Source organism: Lineus longissimus, chromosome 16, assembly GCF_910592395.1.
Source record: "Lineus longissimus chromosome 16, tnLinLong1.2, whole genome shotgun sequence".
Lineage (NCBI taxonomy): Eukaryota > Metazoa > Nemertea > Pilidiophora > Heteronemertea > Lineidae > Lineus > Lineus longissimus.
This window is the reverse complement of record NC_088323.1, coordinates 7,336,211-7,360,139: the sequence shown is the minus strand read 5'-3', so window position 1 is coordinate 7,360,139 and position 23,929 is coordinate 7,336,211. Positions and strand designations below refer to the sequence as shown.

The 23,929-nt window shown below is 41.3% G+C and overlaps 1 protein-coding gene across 6 annotated transcripts in view; it reads left to right on the top strand.

The window, feature by feature from the left end:
• The window catches only part of LOC135500656 (polypeptide N-acetylgalactosaminyltransferase 5-like), a 106,951-nt gene that overhangs the window by 61,531 nt on the left and 21,491 nt on the right, over positions 1–23,929 (top strand). For 3 of the 6 annotated variants that reach the window (XM_064792245.1, XM_064792240.1, XM_064792242.1), the window contains exons 3-6: positions 8,164–8,735; positions 11,015–11,168; positions 12,981–13,147; positions 15,226–15,390. In XM_064792245.1, the coding sequence (XP_064648315.1) occupies positions 8,282–8,735; positions 11,015–11,168; positions 12,981–13,147; positions 15,226–15,390 (940 nt within the window). In that variant the 5' untranslated portion in view covers positions 8,164–8,281. Of the gene's footprint in view, positions 1–2,685; positions 2,883–8,163; positions 8,736–11,014; positions 11,169–12,980; positions 13,148–15,225; positions 15,391–16,319; positions 16,534–23,929 lie in introns of those variants that run through there. The other 3 variants (XM_064792246.1, XM_064792243.1, XM_064792241.1) reach the window with 2 other exon arrangements.

The following is a 23,929-nucleotide window of genomic DNA, read 5'->3' as shown; positions in this document are numbered from 1 at the left end:
TGGAGCCCCCTCACGTTCCCTGCAAATACAGACTTTCAAGGCAAAGACTCAAGGAGTAATCATCTTCACTTCTATTGGAGCCCCCTCATGTTCCCTGCAAATACAGACTTTCAAGGCAAAGACTCAAGGAGTAATCATCTTCACTTCTATTGGAGCCCCCTCATGTTCCCTGCAAGTAGAGCTTTTGAAGGCAAAGATACTAGAAGTAATCTTGTTCACTTCTATTGGATCCTTCTCTTTCACAATCCCCGCAAGTAGAGCTTTGACGGCAAAGACACTAGGTGTAATCTTCACTTCTTTTGGAGCTGTCTCTTTTATGATCCCTGCAAGTAGAGATTTTAAAGGCGAAGACACTAGGAGTAATCTTCTATTGACGCCCTCGAGACCAGGTGCAAAATCAATACCAGTCCACTAGTTATCTTTGTCTCTTGTGATAAATATCACAGGTTGTTACAACAACATCTCCAGTTTGCGGAGCAGTTTACCATCGATCGATGTAGAAATACTTGATGATAAAAAAGCTTATCCTTGTTAAATTCCAAAATCCTTTCCTATAGATTTGTTAAGAATTTTAATCACGTCCAGAGCAGTGTTTCGTTTGAGCAAGAATGTTCAGCATTACTACCTGGAGCTCGACCCAGTGTGGCATTGGCAAAGATTTCTCCGCCAGTTGCCTGATTGAATCATTGACTTTAACTGACAGCTCGTTAAAGGGGAACGCCGTTTGTATTTGATAGTGGGTCAGGAAAATAATAAATACAGTTATACATGTACACAATAGTGTATGCAGTAGTGCAGTTGTCATGCATGCAAATTTGCTGAAACTTGGTATTTATAGTATTTGAAAATCTTTGTACACAATGGCAATGATGAAATTTGTATTCAGTACGTGTTTACGCAATTGTGGGTTTTCAATTACAAATTACAAATTCTTAACTAATGGTTTAGGCCTTTAAGGTATATATGCATGTTTCGGCTTTTTTGGCGGCTCTTAACACCTTCAGCGCCGAACCAAGTAGATCTACGTGGCCCAAATCCCCCCTCTTTGAGCTGGTTATCGGAGTCTCATGGACTTCATGTAAGAACTACGCCATCTTCAGGGCAAGGTAGGAACTGAAAAGACGTGAAACAACTGAATAACAAAATAAAGCTGTTCCGACACCGGGAATTTTTAGGGGGGTCGGGGGTGTTGGAAAAGGGGTTGAGAGGTTGTCCTTGATAGAGAGGTGTCCGCTACGGGAGGTTCCACTGTACTCGTAGCAATTCTGGCTCAACTGACCCAAATTCATTGACCACTTTAAAGAATATTTAAAAAGAATCTTTAAAGTGAGGTGGAATTTCCCTCACTATCAAGGACACAACCACTATAAAGATGATAGCTTGTGTCCCGAATTGCTTGCTTCCATTCAATTTGACCTCTCTAATCAGGACACCTCTCTATAAAGGACAGTACTTCTCAGTCCACAGGGTGTCCTTTGCAGAGAGGTTGTGATGCACTTTCTTGACCACATACCAGAGAACGTCACAGCATGTTTTAAAAATTTACGTGCAAACATGTAAAAATCTCGTAGTTAAAGCTGCGATCTTCATTGATATTGATCACGTGATGTATCAATTTCCCTTCCAACAAAGCAGTATCTGACATCTTCATTGATTGCAGTACGCGCCCTGATCGTTCTCCACACACTCTTTGGTCTTCGACGTCGTGAAACATGTTCAATAAACGACCACATGTTACACGATCAGATCAATTCGAGCTCAATATTCGCACGATATCTGGAGTCGGCTACTCTGATTTCACCGACATAAGATCAGTTCTGAATATTCAATTGGAGCCAGGTGGCACTTGGTCGCTCAGTTCCATTCATCATGTTAGGTTCGAACAGACTATGGATTAGTTTAGTTTATTTTTCACACAATCAATGTTTTTCGTCAACTTGACGTTTCAAATTGTTACACTATTCTTCTTCAGAAGTTAGTCAGACCGTTAGTCTGTATATAACTGCAATTCTGTTTTCCTTGACCACTGGTAATGACGAACGACGAACCCCTTTAAAGGGTAATATATAGGCAGCAGCTAGGGAGGCAAGATAAAGTTACACAAAGTCGCCAATAGTGGTCTCTCACATCTCACAGTACATTGAAATGATTCACGCTTGTACGGGGAATATATTTAGTGCTGAATCTGATGTGACCCCGGGGTTTACAGTGTATATAAGTCACCTGAAAATGGCCAAATTAGCCCCTCTGCTCTTGCCTCTTTAAAAGCTTGGTGTTGGCCAAATTCTGGTGATGACCACTTTTGAAAATCGCAAGTTCCAACCTTTTTAACTTTCACACTTTTAATATTGAGAGAAGTGCACTGATAGAAAGCATATCGTATTCTGGTGACCGCTGGTGCACTTGTCAAATTGTTGGCATGAAATTTTCTAGAACCGTTGTGGTAGGCCCAACAATTGATTTACACTCATGCGACATATGTCTGTGATGTGTTGTTATTGACTTCCCCCATTTTTAGACTGCGATACCTTTGTCAAGTTCTGATTTGGGAACACGAGGTGACATATGTTCGTAATGATTTGCTGAGTGGCCAACAGATGGTGTCTGATCAATATCTGCCACGCAGCATCGAACGTACTGGCGAGCAAGATTAGTGGCCGAAGTATAGTGGCTGTTGTAACGCTCTGACCATTCCTGTTCTAAGGGATATTAGTGACTGACCTATAGTGGCCGGTGTACCGCTGTGACCATTCGTGTTCTGAGGAATATCGTAATTTGTAGTGAATATTTCTTGTTGATGGATGTTCATGTAATGATACAATAGCTAAGGAGATTTTTGATCAGAACTTTTATTCCAATAAAACTTGGAATTATGCAAAGAGGTAGCGTTTTTTCGATTTTTAGTTGCAGAATTTGTTGAGGTGTCGGCCTGTAATGCGGTGATGTTGTTAGAAATTATCATGTATTTCCTGAAATGTGCTCCGATGCACTCCTGAAACTTATTAGGAACTACTAATAACTAATCTGGTAAATGTAGTTTCTAAATGTATTGCACCGACTGTGAAATTAGCCAAAAAAGTCATGAAAATAACCATTAATTAGTTGTCCGGGGTAAAAAAGTAGTAAAAAATAACCATTTAAATGGTTAAGAATTACTATTTTGATAGTTAAAACAACTTTTTTCACGGTCTGTGCACTAGGAACTACCAGAAAAGTAAAAATAATACTACGAAATAATTCACTATTTAATTTTAAGAGTGTGCACGAATTCGTTTCTTGATATGTCTGCCGATATTTATGTTAAAAAAAACGACTCAGAATTTTGTCTCTATAGTTGACCAATGAGTATGAAAAGCTGTCATGTGACTATTTACGCCCGGTTGGTTAGGTGAAAAAATCTGTGCACAAAGGCATTGGCGTCCGTCACATCAGTGGTGAATGGATTCAGATATTACCAATGAGAGGACGGTACGATAATCTGTCATTTAAGGGGTCCGCCTGAATAGCCAGCGTGAAAGATCGTCGCAAAAACGCATTGGCTTTGAACGCATCACGTCAGCGGTGAATGAATCGTTACATGTCATTTGTCAGTAAATGTTTGATTGTATTACCTTCTCTTTGATCTCGAGAAAGTCAATGTCTTGTCGCGATTTGACGCGCGTTTCAAAGGAGTCACGATAAATGTCACGACATTGCCGTCAAAAGAAAATCAGTAGAACTAACTTTTTTTGGAAAAAGTACATCATGCAATAATTCTTTTGCTCCTTTGTTTCTGCCAGCAGTGATGATTGACATACAGTGGACCTCAGTTAGCAGAAACCTCTCTATTAAGAACAACCTCTCTATCAAGGACACTAAGTTTGGTCCAAAATTGGTTGTTTCCATTCAATTTGACCTCTCTAGTCACAACACCTCTCTATTAAGGACAGCACTTGTCAGTCCCGAGGGTGACCTTAATAGAGAGGTCCTACCGTAGTCATCAAAGATTATTGTAAACTAAAGAAATGTTTGGGCACATTTTATTTTTGCGACATTCGCACCTAGGATGAAGCAGTGAACATCATCAATGTACTGTTGGCTTCATCCGCGGGACATCCACCAATTTCTGGAAAGTAGATTTCAAAGGATTTTCTTATGAACATTTAGCAATGCAAAGAGTTCTTCTTGAAGTATCAATCTGTCGTTGAGCTAGGCACTTGACCCTACTTGCTTCTCTTCACTCGAGAGTAAATGGGTATCGAGTTGGCCAAGATTGTTGAGTCGTAGTGCTGAGAGGCTGGTGGACTGTTCTCTCCTCGGGGGAATGGCCTTGAAGAGGAATATACTGAGACAAGACCACAATTGATTTTTTAAGCCTTTTAGCAGTTAAATTGTCAATGTTTGACCGCGACGCATCAAAGAATGCGTGGAGTTGTGAAACTGAAATTCGGATATGATATACGGGTTAGTCTTGCGAGTAACTGGTGCGATTTAAATTGGTGATTGACCACGAAAATTTTTTTATAATCGACAAATTAGACAGACTTTGATATTTCCACTCTTTTCAGCCAACTGGCAGAAAAAAATTAAAACACGCCCCCTATTACCCAATTAGCAAAATTCTAAATTAATTTTTTCATCAAATAATTTCTTTATATCTGTAGACTTGCCACAACAAATATTTTTTCAATACCTCTCCAAATATGTACTTGAGAGTTAAAAACATGCACTCGTCTGATTGATAGGCCTCGACCCTCCAACCTATGAATATTCATTAGTGGTCTTGTTTCTACTGGCTAACAGCTGGTGTGATGATATGGCAAATCACTTGCAATTTGATGGAATCTAACACAAGCGCTTAACAAATGCTATACATTATCATTATCATTGATAGTGATTATCGATAGTGCAGATGTAGGGGGAGATAGTAGAGACACCTTTTGGTCTCATATGGTCATTAATCTGCCCCACATCGCTCCTGCTAATATAGTGTACCTTTAAGTCAACCCCTGCTGGTGTTGAAGTGTACTATTGGAAGTAGATTCACCTGAAGTACAGTCGGTATCGCGATGGTTTCATCGATCTTTGATTTCAAGATAAAAGCTACTTGAGCATCAATCCATGCTCATAATGTGATATTCGTTGGTAAAAGGCTACATTATCCTGCACTAACTGAGCACTGTGCTGAATGATTTCAAGATAAAAGCTTTAGTAGCAAGACGCGAACATTTGATTGTCTCGAATCACTTCGTTTTGGCCATGCATTTAGCTCACTTGAAAGGAAGAGCGTCTCAAGATAGTGCCAGGGTTTAAGCATAGAGAGTGCTGCAGGCATACATCAAAATATGTGCAGTCTGTGTACATTCTTATGCAGCTAAGGAGCGCCCTCTAGCTAGTGATGGTCAGGCATTATCTTGGCCCTTCCATTTTGTTTTCCTCTAAGCCCCAGAATTGCGTGAATGTTTGGGGATATTGGTTAATAACACTGATTTAAGCGTGCTGAAAGTCTTGTATCAATCCGCCGCAGACCTCATCCCAAGCAGAAGTCCGAAATTCATCCTCCTCACATTTTACTATAAATCATAGATCAAAATTGCTCTCAAATTTCATGTAAAACGCAATATAATAAGCACTCAACTTGTCATGGAAAAGAGTCATCTACTTTATCACCATTACCCTGTACCGCTGGACCCTAATTCCCCGGTAGTGTTTAAATACCCCCAATCATGATCATAGTTGGACTTAATGTTTGTGGAGCCAGGGAAATTTGTTCTGAAAAAGATGTTGCATGCAGAAGCTAATGTAATGTGCAGACTGCAAACTAATGTTAATGAATTCTATCACGCCTATTTAGTTCCACCCTGTTTGGCGTACCTATGTAATGCTCATACATTGCATTATCTATGAAATGTATTACCAATTATGACAACTCAATATGAATCTTTGAGTTGTTAACCCTTTGGAGTTCGAGTTTCCAATAAGCCCGAGTTTCTGGAGGAAAATGTTGTTTACGTCGCCTTTGACGCCAAAATACTCGTAGAACTCAAATTTTTACCCTGGAAAAACTTATATGAAAATCATGCTCAGCTACTGCAGTACATAATCAAAGTTGTCATTCGGAATACCTCAGTTGCACAAAGCTGTAGTGAGTGTTCTATGTGAAGGAATGCCGAGTGAGTTTTGGCGACTCGAGACGAGATCGGGCAAACAGAGAGGTTTTTCTTTGACGACTTAAGTCGAGATCGGGCTTCAAAGGGTTAAGTCATATAACTTGCATCCCTTTACCACTGTTAAAGGCTGATATGTCTGTACTCAGGTAATTATGGTGTAGAAGGACACACATGCCAACTAAGCGCCAGCATTAACAAAATCTGCTCACCCGCACGATTGATTATTCCTGCCTTCAATAAGGAATCGCGGGTTAATTAGCACAGATATTAAAACCCATTGGTCAATTACTATAAACAAACAATACTATTGTTATGGTCGATCAACATGAGGGAGACGATTCCTCGAATGGCGCCGGATTGTTAGCAAATCGGGATGCTGGTATATAACCTCATCTCATCAGGACAAGCAAAATCAATTCATTGTTTCTCATCGAAACATTATCTTTTCATATACATGTATCTATAGTGTGTGAGACAACACCACCATTTGCACATTCATGAGGTTGGCGGGGCCCAGGGAAGGCATCTTCGAGTATTAACCCTTTCGCTGCGTGTGACGTGCATAGCACATCATGTACATGGTCCCATGTTGTGCATGTGACGTGCATAGGACGTCATGCCCTTCTAAAATACTGATTCATCAGCACTTTGTCTAAACCTCTCCAAATACGTCAAACACACCCGGGAATAATTAGTTTCATCCTAATAGTATAGATGGTGACACTTTCGAATGGTTTCGACCGTTCAGGCAAAAGTTCGCTCCACTGTTTATTATTGGTTTCGAATGCCAGCACATGGCAGCGCTGGCCAAAAAATGGCTGCTGCAAGGAAAGGGTAAACCAGGACTCGTTTGCTCAATCAGCTTTAGCCGTAACATTGGCATTAAAGGATTTTATACCGACCGATGTGTGGTAAGGGCATTGTACTGCTCATTCAAGATTCGCTTCAAGTCCTCCCACTACTATTCATGCCGTCTTATCGGCGGTGAGTATCAGTCCTAAACTCGCCTCCTTTCACCGCCGATAACTCCCGCCAGGAAATCCGTCGGACGCACCATCATAAACGGGTGGCCAATCAAATTGCTCGACACAAAGTAATTGAATGACGGCCTAAATTGATAGTGCCAACCTCGGGTTACCCTTCTTCTATACAACATGCACTGTGCATTTGGGTCAGGTCAGCATCCCTGGAACCGTTGCTCATTGAATGTCTGGTCTTCAATTATGATGGCTTTCAGTGCGTGCCTCGTGCGACAACCACGAGTGAGTGTAATGTTAGTGTTGTCGCGACATGGACGCATTGGAAAGGAAGGGAATGCAGAGAGACTACCGGTAAAGTACCGGCCCTTCTGATGGCCGATCAGGGGAGTTATCGGCAGTGAAGGATGGATATATGCACAATGATGGTGGATCGGCATGCTACTATTGTAAATTAAAACCTTTGTCAGTGTCTTGCTCTATTGATTCAGTGCGGGCAGGGATGGGACACAATGAATTGATTTTATGTGGAATGCTGGTAACCTCATCTCATTATGTTCCACAATCGCTTGTTTATTGTTTGTGTAGTGAGATCATCCTTTCAATGTCGTCATTAATTGTCATTAATTGCCGCGACCATTTGGCTAATGACTGGGTGGGTAGCGGGAGAATAGCGGATTTATTACCGCGCGTAAGCTTTTAGGCTTTTATGGCAGCATTGATTAAGTGATTCGAGTTGTACGAGTGACACTGACAGTGGAGGCAACACAGTTTCAGTTGTTGGCTGGAAGCATGTTTGGTGAATCTGGGGTGGAAGCCTAGTAAGTTTGTTTTGTCATTTGAAGAGTTTCATTTCAAAATCTTAATGAAAATATAGCCCTTTTTCTTAGGGCTGTATTTTCGGTCCCTTTCTGTCAGTTTTCTTCTTTCAGATGCAGCCTTGCCTTCAAAATGATTCTAAAACTGTCCTTTTTCATCACTTAAGTGAATTAAGTACAGCTTTATCTAACCCAGGTTATTGTTTTGACTATTTTCAGATCACCGATGACGAAAGGACTACGAAGTTGACACCAAGCGACCCCTAGATCACAAGCAATTGCCAACGAATATATGTTTATTTTTATCGGCGGAGATTGAAAACGGAGATACACAATCATGGGATTATTCTCGCGGCGTCGGAGCCTCATTTTCAAATTGCTCGTGCTCATTCCGGCGATCTGGTTCTGTAGTGTGGTGCTGTTTACGTTCAGAGACTCACAGGAGGCGCCACAAGGGCCACCCGGTGCTATCAAACGACAATATCGCGATAAACCTGCTCAAGTAGACCCCAATAAAGACGTCTTGGATAACCCGCTCAAAGTTCATGGCCTTTTTGATAAAACAAAATTGGATACAAACCTAGTGATACCGCCCAAAAAAGATGAAAATATATTGAATAAAAATGAACGTGACCTTCAAGGTCGTCATGACTTGAACATTGACCAGGGTCAAGGTCGTCCCCTTGGCCCAGCCCAAGGTCAAGGTAAACCTGCTGATGTTGTACATATGGAGGGAGAGAAAGGCATCTTGGCACTGCCGGAAAAATATAAAGTGGATCCGAATGCACCTGGTAAGTTGGTTGGCTTTGCCAGATTCTTAATATTTCTACAGTTTTAAAGGGGCATGCCGTTCGTAATTACTGGTGGTCCAGGAAAATAGAAATGCAGTTATACACAATGCTGTAGTGCAGTTATTATGCATGCAAATTTGGTGAAACTTGGTATTTATAGTATTTGTATCTGCCGACACATTGGCAATGCAGAAATTTGTATTCAGCGCATATTTGAGCAATTGGAATTTTCGAATTCAGATACAAATTTCAGATTTTTAATGAAGGGCGTAGGCCTTTAAACAGGTAGTCTGTGCAAAAGAGCTAAAACAGGAATGACCTATTTTTAGAGTCTGTGACAAAGAGAGAAACTTCGAATGGTACTCAATTAATATTTTGCGAATAATTGTCAACTCGGAATATCAAGAATCTCAGAATTGACTGTCAGATCACCCTAGATTTGAAAGGTTTTATTAGGGTGAGATACCCATCTGTAACGAGCGAGGCCTAATTACCATTCTCCACCAAATCCGACTCAATCTGCCACATCATGCCACGGAATTCCTGTGTTGATACAATTATTATGATTGATGATGAAAATCATATAATTATGTCAAGGTTTAATCATGATTTACCCGGTATGCCTGCCAAGTGATGAAAATATGTTTCTTTTTTTTCCTGGGGATATTTACTAGATTAATGGGTTGGTGTTATTAGCTTGTTGTGCTTGATTCGTATTGTTACTACTAAATTGGGGAAACGATACAAAAGTCCCACTAAACTGGTTGTGATGATTAAATCACGATAATGAAAATACACCGTACTGTAAACTCTTTTCATTTTTACGGCCATGAATGTGCGCTAAAGCAGCCTTTTCAAGTTTTGCGTCCATTTACAGTGGAACCTCCCTTAGTGGACACCTCTCGATTATGGACACTTAAGTTTGGTCCCAAATTGCTTGTTTCCATTCAATTTTACCTCTCTTATCAGGACACCTCTCTATTAAAGACAGCACGTGTCAGTCCCGAGGATGTCCTCAGTTCTACTGTATTTCTGCGAAGTGGTACATTTTCCAATGATGGAACCATTAGGTTTTAAAAACATTTTGCCCCGCCTCAAATGATTGCACCCAGAAATCCTGAAAAAGTGTTAGGCTCGCAAGATTAACACTAACAGGGTTAACAGTACACAGATTTAGATGAACTGTTTTTGACTTCTCTTACTGTCCGTTTGTTGAACTTTTTTTTGAACTTGGTCCGAATCCTATTGCTACAATCGGTAATCAAGCGAGGACACCATAAATTGAAGCGGGGAGGGGGAGGTCTGAATTAGTGTAATTATATTCGTATCCTTAGACTTAGAGATATGAACAGTGGAACCTCCCTTAGCGGACACCTCTCCACTAAGGACACCCTCTCTATTTAGGACACCACAAAGGGTCACAAGTTGGTCAGTTACTTTGAATTTGACCACTGTAATCAGGACACCTCTCACTTACGGACAGCATTTGTCAGTCCAAAGTGTGTCCTTATTAGGGAGGTTCTACTGTACAGGCTTACCAAATGTAGACTTGGCAACTGGACAAACTGTATTCCTGATCTTCCCTGCCTTATGCAAAATATTCCTCCATGCAACTGATTTCATCGGAGGCACCAGAATATTGCATGCAAGGATACTCAGTCCTTCGGAGTATTATTTCTTCTCCGCAATGATCTGGTTACTAATATGGCATGGATGAAAAATCGTTATCAGTTCGGTTGCTGTATTGAGTTACATGCAAACGTTGTAATTAATCTGATATACAGTAGAACCTCTCTATTAAGGACACCCTCGGGACTGACAAGTGCTGTGACACTCCTTAATAGAGAGGTATCCTAATTAGAGAGGTCAAATTGAATGGAAGCGACCAATTTGAGACCAAAACTAGTGTCCTTTATAGAGAGGTTTTCCTTATTGCAGAGGTGTTCGCTACATACAAAAGATTAGTTCTTTTTGAGGGGCGTAAGGCCAGCATTTATATTTTTATCCGATTGTGCCCAACGTCAATGTGGTATTGGCAGGGCCTTGTTTCTATTGTGTTGCAAAGCTAAACCAATACCTCCACACACTGTGATATTTACGGCCTAAACACATCACACAGTGAATTGCTGCAGAAAACCTAAACTCTTTTGAAGCACTTGCCGTAACGGATGATGTACCACACCTGCGGGAATTGAGCAGAGGCTCCTCATAATACGAAGCGACAACTTGCTTTTTTGAATGATTTTTATCGTGTACTAAATCTCGTTTTGTTATTCCAGGTGAAAATGGGAAAGGCGTCTTCATCGATCCAAACAAACTATCGCCGGAGGAGAGAAAAAAATACGACGACGGTTGGAAGAAAAACGCTTACAACCAATATGTGGCAGACATGATATCGTTGCATCGTTCGTTACCTGATGTCAGGGATCCACTGTAGGTGGCACCACTCTTGATGCTGGGGGTATTTTGGTGGTTTTTTGATACCAGGGTTGTACCCCCTCTGAAAATCTGCTTTATTTTGTCAAAGTGCTAAACATTGTTCGGGAATAAATTTTGCATGTTTACCAGGGCAAGAATTGTCCCACTTTGAAATTAAGGAGTAAAAAACTGAAAGTTCTCATTAAGCGCTTTGTACAGCACAGCTGTCTAAAGCGCTTTACATTCCTATGCTAATCCTAAAGCCTTTTTAGCTCACCTCTTAGCAGAGGTGAGCTTATCCCATACCGTGGCGTCCGTCGTCCGTCGTCGTCGTCGTCGTCGTCGTCGTCGTCGTCGTCGTCGTCCGTTAGCAGGGCACGTTTCGTAACTGTTAGAGCTATTGAGTTGAAACTTGGTACACATGTACCCTTATGTAATGACCCCTTGGAGACCAAGTTTCGGTCCGATTCGTTTCATGGTTTGGCCACCAGGGGGCCAAACGTTAAAAGTGAAAATATGCAATATCTCCCTTAATAGTAGTCGGGAAATTTTGAAAAAAATATGGTAGGTACTTCTAGCAAAGGTGCATCATATATCCTCCGGGTTTTTGATTTGACCTCCTTTTCAAGGTCACAGAGGTCAAATGTTGTAAATTGGCCGTTAGGATGTAACGATGGCACGTTTCTAAACTGCAATGACTATTGATACCAAATTTGGTACACATTTACCCCTTAGTCAGGTGATCTCAGGGACCGAAGTTTGGTCCAATATGATTCACCACTTGACCACCAGGGGGCAAAATCCAAAAACCTTAAAAATGTGATTATTCCTTAACTTCTTGCCCGATTGCCACCAATTTGATATCATGGGTACATCTAACCACCATACAGTATATGTCACACAGGTTTTTAATTTGACCTTCTTGTCAAGGTCACAGAGGTCAAATGGCGTAAATTCGCCGTCAGGCCGTAACTATGGCACGTTTCTTAACTGCAATGACTATTGATCACAAATTAAGTACACATGTACCCCTTGGTCAGGTGATCTCAGGTACCGAAGTTTGGTGCGATCTGATTTGCCGTTTGGCCCCCAGGGAGGGGGTCAAATCCTAAATTCTTCAAAATGCCATTATTCATAGTAATGACTTGCCCGATTGGCACCAATTTTATATCATAGGTACATCTAATTCTAACAACCATTCAATGTGTCACCCGGGTCTTCTTTGATTGACCTACTTTTCAAGGTCACAGAGGTCGAATGTACTGTAAATTGGCCATTTTGGGGAAATTGTAATTGCTTGGACCTACATCAAACCTAACACTACATGACACAATACCATGCTCTTTATCCATCTTTCCTCCACATGAGGTGAGCACAATGGCCCTGGCCATTTCATCATAGAAATCAAGGAACGCATACTGCACTACACTGCGCTATCGTCAGGCCAATTGAGAGCACAGACTAGTAGTTGGCCAAGCTTGAACCCTCGACTTTCAGTTACAAGTTGATAGCTCTTCCATTGTGCCTTAGCATGCCCCTTGAGTAGGCTAAGTGTGAACCACAATCACCCAGCAAACAAGCAATTTTTGTCACAACAACCAGTGATAATAATTGCTGCGATGCGCAACAAAAGATATCTCCCATGCGAGTACAACTGGTATTAATCACTGGGTTTGATACTTATCCCTGGTGGTGGTGATTACTGATTCTTGTTGCCGGCACCTGGAATGACCATCGCAGACGAGCAATTTTTGTCGCATACAATCATGACCATAGGCAGCAGCAACAAAAATTGCTTGATATGCATTTCTCGTGTTCTATTTGCAGATGTAAAGATGTAAAATATCACGATAATCTTCCCGATACGAGCGTCATCATCTGTTTCCATAATGAGGCTTGGTCCGTTCTGCTCCGCACAGTCCACAGCGTGTTAGATAGGTCGCCACCGCATCTTATCAAGGAGGTTATTTTAGTTGACGATTTCTCCAACATGCGTAAGTAGAAGTATGAGGGTACATTAACCTCTTGAATCCCGTCGACCGACCAGGCAGTCATTTTGAAAAAACGTTTTTTCCCAACGACCGTCAGGTCGGTCTCTGTGATATTTTTTGTTCCCTTGAGCTGGGACGCTAGTTTGTTGCTTGTTTTAGCGTGGTTGATGTTCAGTAGGGTCAGTTAGAGCATGCCTGGGTAGATGGCGCCTCGGTACCGGACTTTGGCGGTTGTATGCGGGCGCTATACGTCGTGAAAGTCACACCCAATTTCGCAACCACGTGACCACCCTGGGATCCCGGGATTTTCAAGTTTTGGGATTCAAGAGGTTAAATTCAGAGATGGACAACTTTATTTCAAACAGTGCTGCCATCTGATAGAATATATCTGATTCTAATTCTGACATGACCATATTAGATTCTATTGTATTCTCATTTACATTTTTACAACGGCATGGTTGTCTGTTGACCAAGGAGGATACCGCGGTGACGTCATATCACGTGATCACATCCCATATTAGTGATCGCTATGGCCAATCAGATTCAATCTACTGACAGCACCAGCACTGAACAGATCTCCACGTCCCACTGTCTGGTGCGCTCCTGTACACAAAAACACCAATAGACATGAAATATTGCAATACCTAGTATGGATTCTTCCTGTGTAAAATAAAATTTACGGAGCAGATTAACTTCCACGAATAAAAAAGACGTTTAGCGTGGCCAAAGTGCGGAAATAATGTCTCTGCTAAAATACACTACGAAATACACTAGGCAATGCACTACACGATACACGGTAGAGATGCAGTTGAGTTTGTTATTGTTTTGACTTAGAAGCCCGCCCATATCATAATATATTCATGTATTCAAGAAGTATGAACTCATTTCTGTCCCATACAACTCTAAGAACAGTCAATTTCTCCTTTAATCATCACCGAAACCGCGATAACCGCAGGAAGATTTCGTTCTAGTGTCCGAAAATGCATGATCTTACAGGGGCGCTAACTCGACAAATAGAGGGGATCTATGGGGATCTATGCGAGTTTTAGGTCCTAAATGTCTCGAACTTGTAAAATCTGTAAACATGCCTCCAAATCCCATTATGATAATGAAGAGATTGCCCCATATCTGGGAGACTGTTTTGAAACCATCGCTAATTTTGGAAGATCGGTGCCCGGCTATTTGGCTTTAAAAACCCTATTTTTCCCCATCAAAACAGCACTTTTCATTATTCAAATGATAACTTGTTGTCTGAAGACTTATTTCATAGCAGAAAAGTACTAATAACTCTGATTTGATGCGAAAAATCTAACTTTGTTTGATGACTTGATTTTCCCTTGGCCGTGGATCGAGTTTGTTTACAATATGCAGCGCCATCTTGGAAAAGCCGTGACGTCACCGCGGTATCCTCCTTGTCTGTTGACTGTGCTTTAAGAGAGACTGGCACCATGCCCAGTCTCTCTTAAAGCACAGTCAACAGACACCCCTATACCCCCTCACACTCAGAAACCACAAACGCCCACCCCTTCCTGCTACCTTAAATCTTCTGGATAGATTAGATTCTATTGTATTTTTACAAGACCCACTGACCCACATAGCTGTACACCAAGCAAAAGAAAATAAATGCTCCAAGTTTGAGACAAATTTTTTAATCAGATTATGAAAGTTAAGTCAGTTGAACATGCAGCACCGAGCCAACGATTAGAATAGAATCTATCCATATCCATCTCAAAGTTCCGTTTTATAGAACTGATGCGTGCAGTACTAAAACATAAAAAACATTCATAAAATAGTTTATTAGATGCCCCCTTGTGTTGTTTTTAGTCAATGTACACAGCCTGATATTGCAGGCTTCCATGTTCAGTTACGACAGCAGCAACATGAGACAAGTGGTCAGGATCCCAGACTCATTTTGGTGGCGCTGTTTGGTTCGTCTGACAAACCTATTTGCCCTGGCCAGGGAAATGGCTTAACCAAGTTGTCAGGACAGGGGAGTGTCCAGGGAGAGACGCAACATGCTCGTCTTCGATTTACTCAATCGTTCGACACGATCCGTATGAATTTCCTCGTCTTTCTTTCAGCACACACGAAGGACCCCTTAGATGAGTATGTGGCCAAGTTAGGCAAGGTCAAGGTACTACGTATGAAGAAACGCGAGGGGTTAATCCGAGCCAGGCTGTTTGGGGCTGCTGCTGCCACAGGCACTGTACTGACATATCTCGATTCGCATTGCGAGTGTGCAGAAGGTACGGTAGATCTTACAATTTTCTTCTTTTTTTTGTGCGGCGGGCAAAATTATGCGAAACGAATATGTGAAAAATAACTTGCTCTGTTCTGTATGCCTTATTTTAGATTTTTTTAAACGTGATTTTCAGCTGATTCAGCATTTTGTTGTTGCCATGGAGATGATACTAGGTGACCGAATCAGACTCTGCGGAAAATCCTCTTTGACACTTTCAGCGCCTGCGTTTCAACCCCACCCAAGTCAGACCCCAAGAAAAAATCTATCAGTGATTCCTCTGTGAGGTATTTTGCAATAGCTTCCTCAAGACAGGGCTGGCTGAATCAACAGAGAAAAGAATGCTTTGCCCCCCCCCCCAAGCTGTACTTTGGCTGAAAGTGTTTAGAATGAGCCACAACCCAGCTTCACTTTTATTGGATGCCACAATTGATGCAAGCTCCATTGCCGTGCTAATGAGTCTTTCCTAACATCAGTCCACCATTATGTCACGAAAATTATGCATTCTGTGAGAATAGGTGCTGTTTTAGTTACATGTCAACAATATTAATCATCCCACAAACTTCATTCGCACAAAAGAAATCACATTTGTAAGTTTATTTCTTAATTTCAGTTTAATTCAATTTCATTTACAGGCAGAGATATTTTTAAATTTCTGACAATAATGGCAAAATTTGACAAAACTTGGCTCAATAAAGTTCTTCTCAAGTCCTGTAACATATTTCATTCATTTCTTCTAGGTTTCTTGATCTCAACCGTTGCTATGTTATTTGTTTACGCTGTTTGTTTATGTTACCATAGTTACACTCCAATCTGAAGATATAACCAGTGTTGCAGCTTTTCTTCCATAGTTCACGATTTGAATTCGATAAAACGCTTCGATTTGATTTTCTCTTGATACGCCCTCTATACAATGATTGTGAACCATCATTTCAGGTTGGTTGACGCCAATCTTGGCACGCATTGCAAATGATCACCGCACTGCCGTCTGTCCTGTCATCGACGTTATCGACGATGAGAATTTCAAATTCCAATATGGCAGTGCGCGGCACATCAGCGTCGGTGGTTTCGATTGGAACCTCCAGTTTAACTGGCGTGGCATTCCCGATCGCGATATGAAGTTCCGTAGCTCAGATGTAGACCCGTTAAGGTAGAATGGCGATTAACTCTGAATGTCTGTCATGGATGTTACTGTGCACGTCCAGTAGAGGGCACTGACTCTTGTCTCACTTCATGTACGAGTTTACTCTTACTGAAAAGTTTGGAAAAAATATTGAAAAATATTGAAAATATTAAAGATATTAAAAATATTGAAATATTGAAAATATCGAAAATATTGAAAATATCGAAAATATCAAAAATATTGAAATATTGAAAATATTGAAGATATTGAAAATATTAAAAATATCGAAAATATTGAAAATATTAAAAATATTGAAATATTGAAAATATTGAAAATATAGAAAATTTCGAAAATATCGAAGATATTGAAAATATTGAAAATATTGAAGATTTTCAAAATTATCAACATTTTGAATTTTGAAAATATTTTGAATATTTTGAATATCTAAAAATATTTTTGAAATGTTCAAAATATTCAAAATGTTCAAATTATTCAAAATGTTGAATGTTTTGTTTTGAATCTGTCATGTTTATATCTGGAGCAACTATAAAAGATGCATGTTGGCTATAATACCCTCATAAAATAATGTCAGTGGAAATTTTGTGATTGTTTCAATTGAAATGACGAAGCCTTGTCTGCGACATTGGTTTTAAAGCCTAAACATGGCTCCTTGGGTATCCTGACATAGCCTAGCCACGTTGAGGAAGCTATCGGTTGAAATTTTGGTCAATACAAGGCTTTGCTTAGAAGTGGTGTTCAATCTGAGGCTAGATTTCCTCGGAGGGTGGTTGACCATGACTCGAAGAGGTGTGAGATCCTCTTAGAGGGTGCTGCTGACTCCTCAGGCAGCATTTGATTTCCTCGAAGGGGTGGTTGACCATGAATCGGGGAGGTGGGAGGTTCTTGTAGAGGTTGCTGCAGACTCCTCAGGTTGCACTTGATTTCCTCCGAGGGGTGGTTGACCATGACTCGGAGAGGTGGGGGACCTCGGAGAGCTGGCTGCTGACTCTACTTACGCTATTGCCGATAACTCTCGTTGCTGAAGTGGCTACTCGCAAGCCTGAGACCTCCTTGTGACATCTTCAGAGGGAAAAAATGAATAAATGAAATGATTTTGCTATTTTTGAAGACATGTGCATGAAGTTGAGACAGAGTCAGTGTAGTTAATGTGTATAAAAATGTGGCATGATTTCTACTAATTTCATCTAGATGTTGTAAGCGCTTCGTGCCATTTCATTTATAGAATTTGATGTGCATCTCAATACTAAAGCATTATGCATGGTTTTGATAGAATATGCATATTGTGCATGGATGTAGAAAATGTACATCTGTATAGAATTTGATTGATAATTTTTGATGCTGTTTTAAATTTAATGTTGTGCAATATCTGTATTAAACGTTAGATGTATAGCTATCGGGGGGATATTTACACTGCACTATCTACCAAAATATTCAAAATAAGGTTCAAATACTTCGATAATAATTTTCTTCGAAAACTTTTTATAAAATTCTGGGCATGCTATTAAGTGAAATCTACTAAAAACCTGGAATGGTGTAACCAGTGTTTCACTTTTTTTTCAAATTTGCAACAGACTTTGCAATCACATTTGTGTGCAAGATTGCAGTCCAAATCAAAACACTTGGCAAATAAATCATTAGAATACGCAAAACATTTATCTGAGCATCAAAGGATATCGCCAGGTTTCCAACAGGCCTGAATCCAGGTTGTGGTACGTCGGGTATGCATTCACCCCTCCTGACTTGAGAACGCTCTTTGAAATTGACAAAGAATAGGCTGGGAAATTGATATAAAAACAGCTCTTTCTTAGACTACTGGTCCACCCCGGTTCATCAATGAGTTTGCTATCAATTTAGGGCTGTCCGAGAGATAAACCTTTTGTCATTGTGTCACATTTTTATCACATTGATGACGACTAGTTCATACCTTTGTCAGAGTTTTCTCCAAGGCGAGATGGGGGATATGTCCCATCCCCCCCCCATCCCCTTTCAAAAAGCCAAAAGATGAAAATGTTATGAGAAAATTTACCTAAATCACCGGTTTCACCCCTGTTCCCCCCTCCAGAATTTATTTCTGGAGAAAACACTGTCTATATTTAAAGGCATGAACTGTTGCCAAATGGCCCTCGATTTGACAGTGATTGGAGAGCATTTGACAAAAATATGAACAGGCATTCATTGACAGATCATTGTATGTGCATAGTTTTCCTCCTCCCTGCTATACCAGCATCCCTGGGTCCCTAGAGATCTCATCACCATCGTGTTGTAAAGTCCCAAGATCATCATCCCTACCTAAAATATTGTGGTCGACTACAGGTTATTGGCCACACGTACCCAGTGAGCGTTTTATGTCACTTGTTCTGCATCATGTCCTTGAATTCCTTTGGATGTCTTTATCCTGACCACATGTCATCCTACCGAGTGTGAAATTGTGTGCTGATTTGTCTCTCCCGGGTTCCATGTCTTCTGTCTGTTGCCCCCCCCCTATTCTTCCCAAAAGCCAAACACAAGAGAACATCTCTATCAAGGTCACCTTCAGAACTGACGAGTGATGTCCTTAGTATTGAGGTGTCCTAATTAGAGCGATAGAATTTATCAAACAACGAATTCGGGACAAAAACTGGTTAGGGTGTCCTTAATTTAGGGGTGTCTGCCTGGGAGGTTCCACTGGAAAGGAACTAGGAGTACCACTCCCCTAGAAGGTATGCTGGTCCATCGTAGATCAGAATCAGTATCCATAGGGAAAAAAAATTCCTTCAAACTCTCGAAGACATTGCTGGTGTGCTAGACTAAAAAGATAATCAAAAAAGTCCAACTTCAGTGTTTTTAGCTCGCCTCTTAGCAGAGGTGAGCTTATCCCATACCGTGGCGTCCGTCGTCCGTCGTCGTCGTCGTCGTCGTCGTCGTCGTCGTCGTCGTCCGTCGTCGTCCGTCGTCCGTTAGCAGGGCACGTTTCATAACTGTTAGAGCTATTGAGTTGAAACTTAGTACACATGTACCCTTATGTAATGACACCTTGGAGACCAAGTTTCGGTCCGATTCGTTTCATGGTTTGGCCACCAGGGGGCCAAACGTTAAAAATGAAAATATGCAATATCTCCCTTAATAGTAGTCGGGAAATTTTGAAAAAAATATGGTAGGTACTTCTAGCAAAGGTGCATCATATATCCTCCGGGTTTTTTGATTTGACCTCCTTTTCAAGGTCACAGAGGTCAAATGTTGTAAATTGGCCGTTAGGATGTAACGATGGCACGTTTCTAAACTGCAATGACTATTGATACCAAATTTGGTACACATTTACCCCTTAGTCAGGTGATCTCAGGGACCGAAGTTTGGTCCAATATGATTCACCACTTGACCACCAGGGGGCAAAATCAAAAAACCTTAAAAATGTGATTATTCCTTAACTTCTTGCCCGATTGCCTCGAATTTGATATCATGGGTACATCTAACCACCATACAGTATATGTCACACAGGTTTTTAATTTGACCTTCTTGTCAAGGTCACAGAGGTCAAATGGCGTAAATTCGCCGTCAGGCCGTAACTATGGCACGTTTCTTAACTGCAATGACTATTGATCACAAATTAAGTACACATGTACCCCTTGGTCAGGTTATCTCAGGTACCGAAGTTTGGTGCGATCTGATTTGCCGTTTGGCCTCCAGGGAGGGGGCCAAATCCTAAATTCTTCAAAATGCCTTTATTCCTAGTAATGACTTGCCCGATTGGCACTAATTTTATATCATAGGTACATCTAATTCTAACAACCATTCAATGTGTCACCCGGGTCGTCTTTGATTTGACCTACTTTTCAAGGTCACAGAGGTCGAATGTACTGTAAATTGGCCATTTTGGGGAAATTGTAATTGCTTGGACCTACATCAAACCTAACACTACATGACACAATACCATGCTCTTTATCCATCTTTCCTCCACATGAGGTGAGCACAATGGCCCTGGCCATTTCATTCTTCGAGACCAAATCATCTACATTTCCCCTTGCAATGTCATCTACATTTCCCCTTGCAATGTCATCTACATTTCCCCACACTATTCATCTACATTTCCCCTCACTATTCACCTACATTTCCCCTTGCAGTTCACCTACGTTTCCCCTTGCAGTTCACCTACATTTCCCCTTGCAGTTCATCTACATTTCCCCTTGCAGTTCATCTACATTTCCCCTTGCAGTTTATCTACATTTCCCCTTACATTTCATCTACATTTCCCCTTGCAGTTCACCTACATTTCCCCTTGCAGTTCACCTACATTTCCCCTTGCAGTTCACCTACATTTCCCCTTGCAGTTCACCTTCATTTCCCCTTGCAGTTCACCTACATTTCCCCTTGCAGTTCACCTACATTTTCCCTTGCAGTTCACCTACATTTTCCCTTGCAGTTCATCTACATTTCCCCTTGCAATTTCATGTTCATATAGTCTTGTATTTCATCGAAAGACACAGTAAGAAGGATAACCTTTAAAAAAATAATGAAAAATGTTATATTCTCAATATATATACGAGATCCCCGAGAGAAACCTTGCATGGCTTTACCAATAGTTTGATTTGTAGGGGGTTAATACTTCCCATAGAATCCCTTCTAATGTTCGACCTGCTTGATTTAGGCCATGGTCATTGCTTCTAAGAGCGTCAGTACTTCCCCTAGGGTCTAACTTGAATGTTCGACCTGCTAGCTGTAGGCCACTGTTCCAGAACTCTTCAGGTTCGAGAATCTTTTTTTTCGAGAGGTAAAAGTAAAAAAGGAAAGTTTGTTTCTTATAGTGTCGGCCCAAATGAAAGGGCCCGCCAGATTTTGCGCTTATGAGACACACACCAAACTCCTCACTGTTATGTCAGGCACCTGGCAAGAAGGCAGTTTGTACCTTGTATCTGACTAGCTGGCGGCTTACCAACCCGGCCACATCAGGAAAAGCTACCAACGGGGCTCGAACCTTTGACCTTCCGTTCCCGATACGGACGCCTTGACCACTGGGCCATTGGGATCAGCCACATCTTGTTTTGTGCCCCCTGGTGGCAGTGCTGGTGAACTCCGAATTGAATATCATCACTGCACGAAATTTGCAAATTTCAGGTTGGCTAGAGCCGTTGTTAGATCCCATTCTCCAGGACCACACCCGCGTCACAACCCCTATGATCGACACAGTCTGTCTCGATCAGTTTAACTACCAGATATCGAACGGCGCCGCCCATAACCCAATCGGAATATTCCGTCTCCGAAACATGCAGTTTGATTGGCATATGATGAAACCAGAAAAGCGGGCACAACTTGACTCGCCCATCTCTCCATATCGGTAACAATCGCAGAAAAGAACCTTTCATTTTCAGTTTCGATCTGTCGGAATGAAGGGTTGCTCATATCTATCATTTTGTTTGCTGCTCTCCGAAATATTGATCATCATAGTTTATCGGTAGTGATAGCGTTTGTTTCAGAAAATGTTTTCGTTTCAGTTGGTCTGTCGGCATCAAGGGTCGCTCATATCTGTCGTTTTGTTCACCACTCAACAAAATAGAGTTAAGCGCCCTGACAACGCACACAATTCAATATCGAATTCAGTGTTTGCTCCGATACTTATAATCTACAAATTTCAGGGTGGCTAGAGCCATTGTTAGATCCCATCCTGCAGGACCACACGCTTGTCACGACCCCGATGATCGACACAGTCTGTCTCGATCAGTTCAACTACCAGCTAGCCAATGGCGTCAAGACGAACCCGATTGGTGTCTTTCATCTCGGAAAGATGACTTTTGATTGGTCGCACATGAATCCAGAAGAACGAGCCAAACTTAATTCGAGAATTTCCCCGTATCGGTAATGATTGCGTTCTTTTCAGATAAATCTTCATTTTCAGTTGGTCTGTCGGCATCACGGGTCGCTAATATCTTTCATTTTGTTCGGGCTGTCGCAATACTTGCTATCGTATTTATTGATATAAGAGCCGCCTAGTGGGGGTAAGATGTACCGCAAGAGTGGGAAAAGAATGTTTAGTGTGGGGGACATGATCGCTTAAACCAAGGCTGAAAAAGGAGGTTGCCAAATTTTGGCATACTTGGTTTAAATTGAATTTGGTTTCAACAGTCTGAATGTGGTAAATTCCAGCCCATAAACCCCAGGACACAACAAGTCAAATAAATAGGTTGCCTTTCAGACCGATGTGAAAAGTCTAAATTTTCAAATGACTGCTTTGACGTTCCAAGCTACCATGCTTGTTAAGACGACATTATGTTGGTTTTGACACACTGCTACACTTTTGATGACCCTGACGTCACAAACCTGGCCTCGGGCGTTTTTGGATCGTGACCTAGCAAGGAACGCATATGACTTTGGCTGGTGGAGGAAGTGACCTTTAAACTCACATGACAAACGAATGTTCGTTCCTTCTAATCAGCATAAAATCTGTCCTGGGCATAAGTTCTCTGTGTCACTGGCAGCAGAATATTCGGCACTAACACTTTTTCGCCAAGCCAAGCTATTGAAAAAAACCTTGTTGGGCTATATCTGATAGATTTTTTTCCTGGGAGTCTGAAATGAGTGCGTTGGGGGGAAAACTTGGGCACTGAAAGTGCTAATCATCAACCTAACCAATCCGATGAAATTTTCAGGATGGCTGGAACCCATGATGGACCGGATTGCCTCTGATTGGCAAATAGTTGTCACGCCCGTCATAGAAATCATCAAGGACGATGATTTCCTTTTTAAATCGACGCCAGTGAGTGCAGTCCAGGTCGGCCGCTTTCGATTGGGAACGTTAATTTTCGATTGGATGCCGCCATCGGCACAGGAGAAAGAGCTCAGGGCCTTGGCAATCGATCCACTGCGGTAAACGAGACTTGATAAACTATAGTCTGTTCTGTGATGTTTACAAATGTTGCTAATCGATAGAGAAACTGCGAAAATGGTAACGATGTGCAACATTTCTCAAAATCTTGGAGCAGACTTTAATCGCACACATTGCACGAGGACCACGACCTTTAAAGGCCTACGCCGTTCGTTGAAAATTTGAAAAATTGTAATTGAATTTAAAAATTCCTAATTTCGTTAATGCGTACTGAATATAAATGTCAACATTGGTGTTTTGTTGACTGATACACAAGTACTATACTTACCAAGTTTCAGCAAATTTGTATGCATAATGACTGCACTGCAGCATTGTGTATAACTGCATTTCTATTTTCCTGGACCACCAGTTATTACAAACGGCGTTCACCTTTAAGACGATCCATATTCCTCTCCTTCATCATGTGGGATTGCCCGCAAATTGTGGTTCTCTGTTCGACCTGTAGGTGGCACTGTGGTTGTTGCTGCAAGAAGGTCCTCCGAGTCACAACTATGTTGGGGTATTCTATAGGATGCACTCTTACTGATGGGCACTTGGTTCAATGCTATA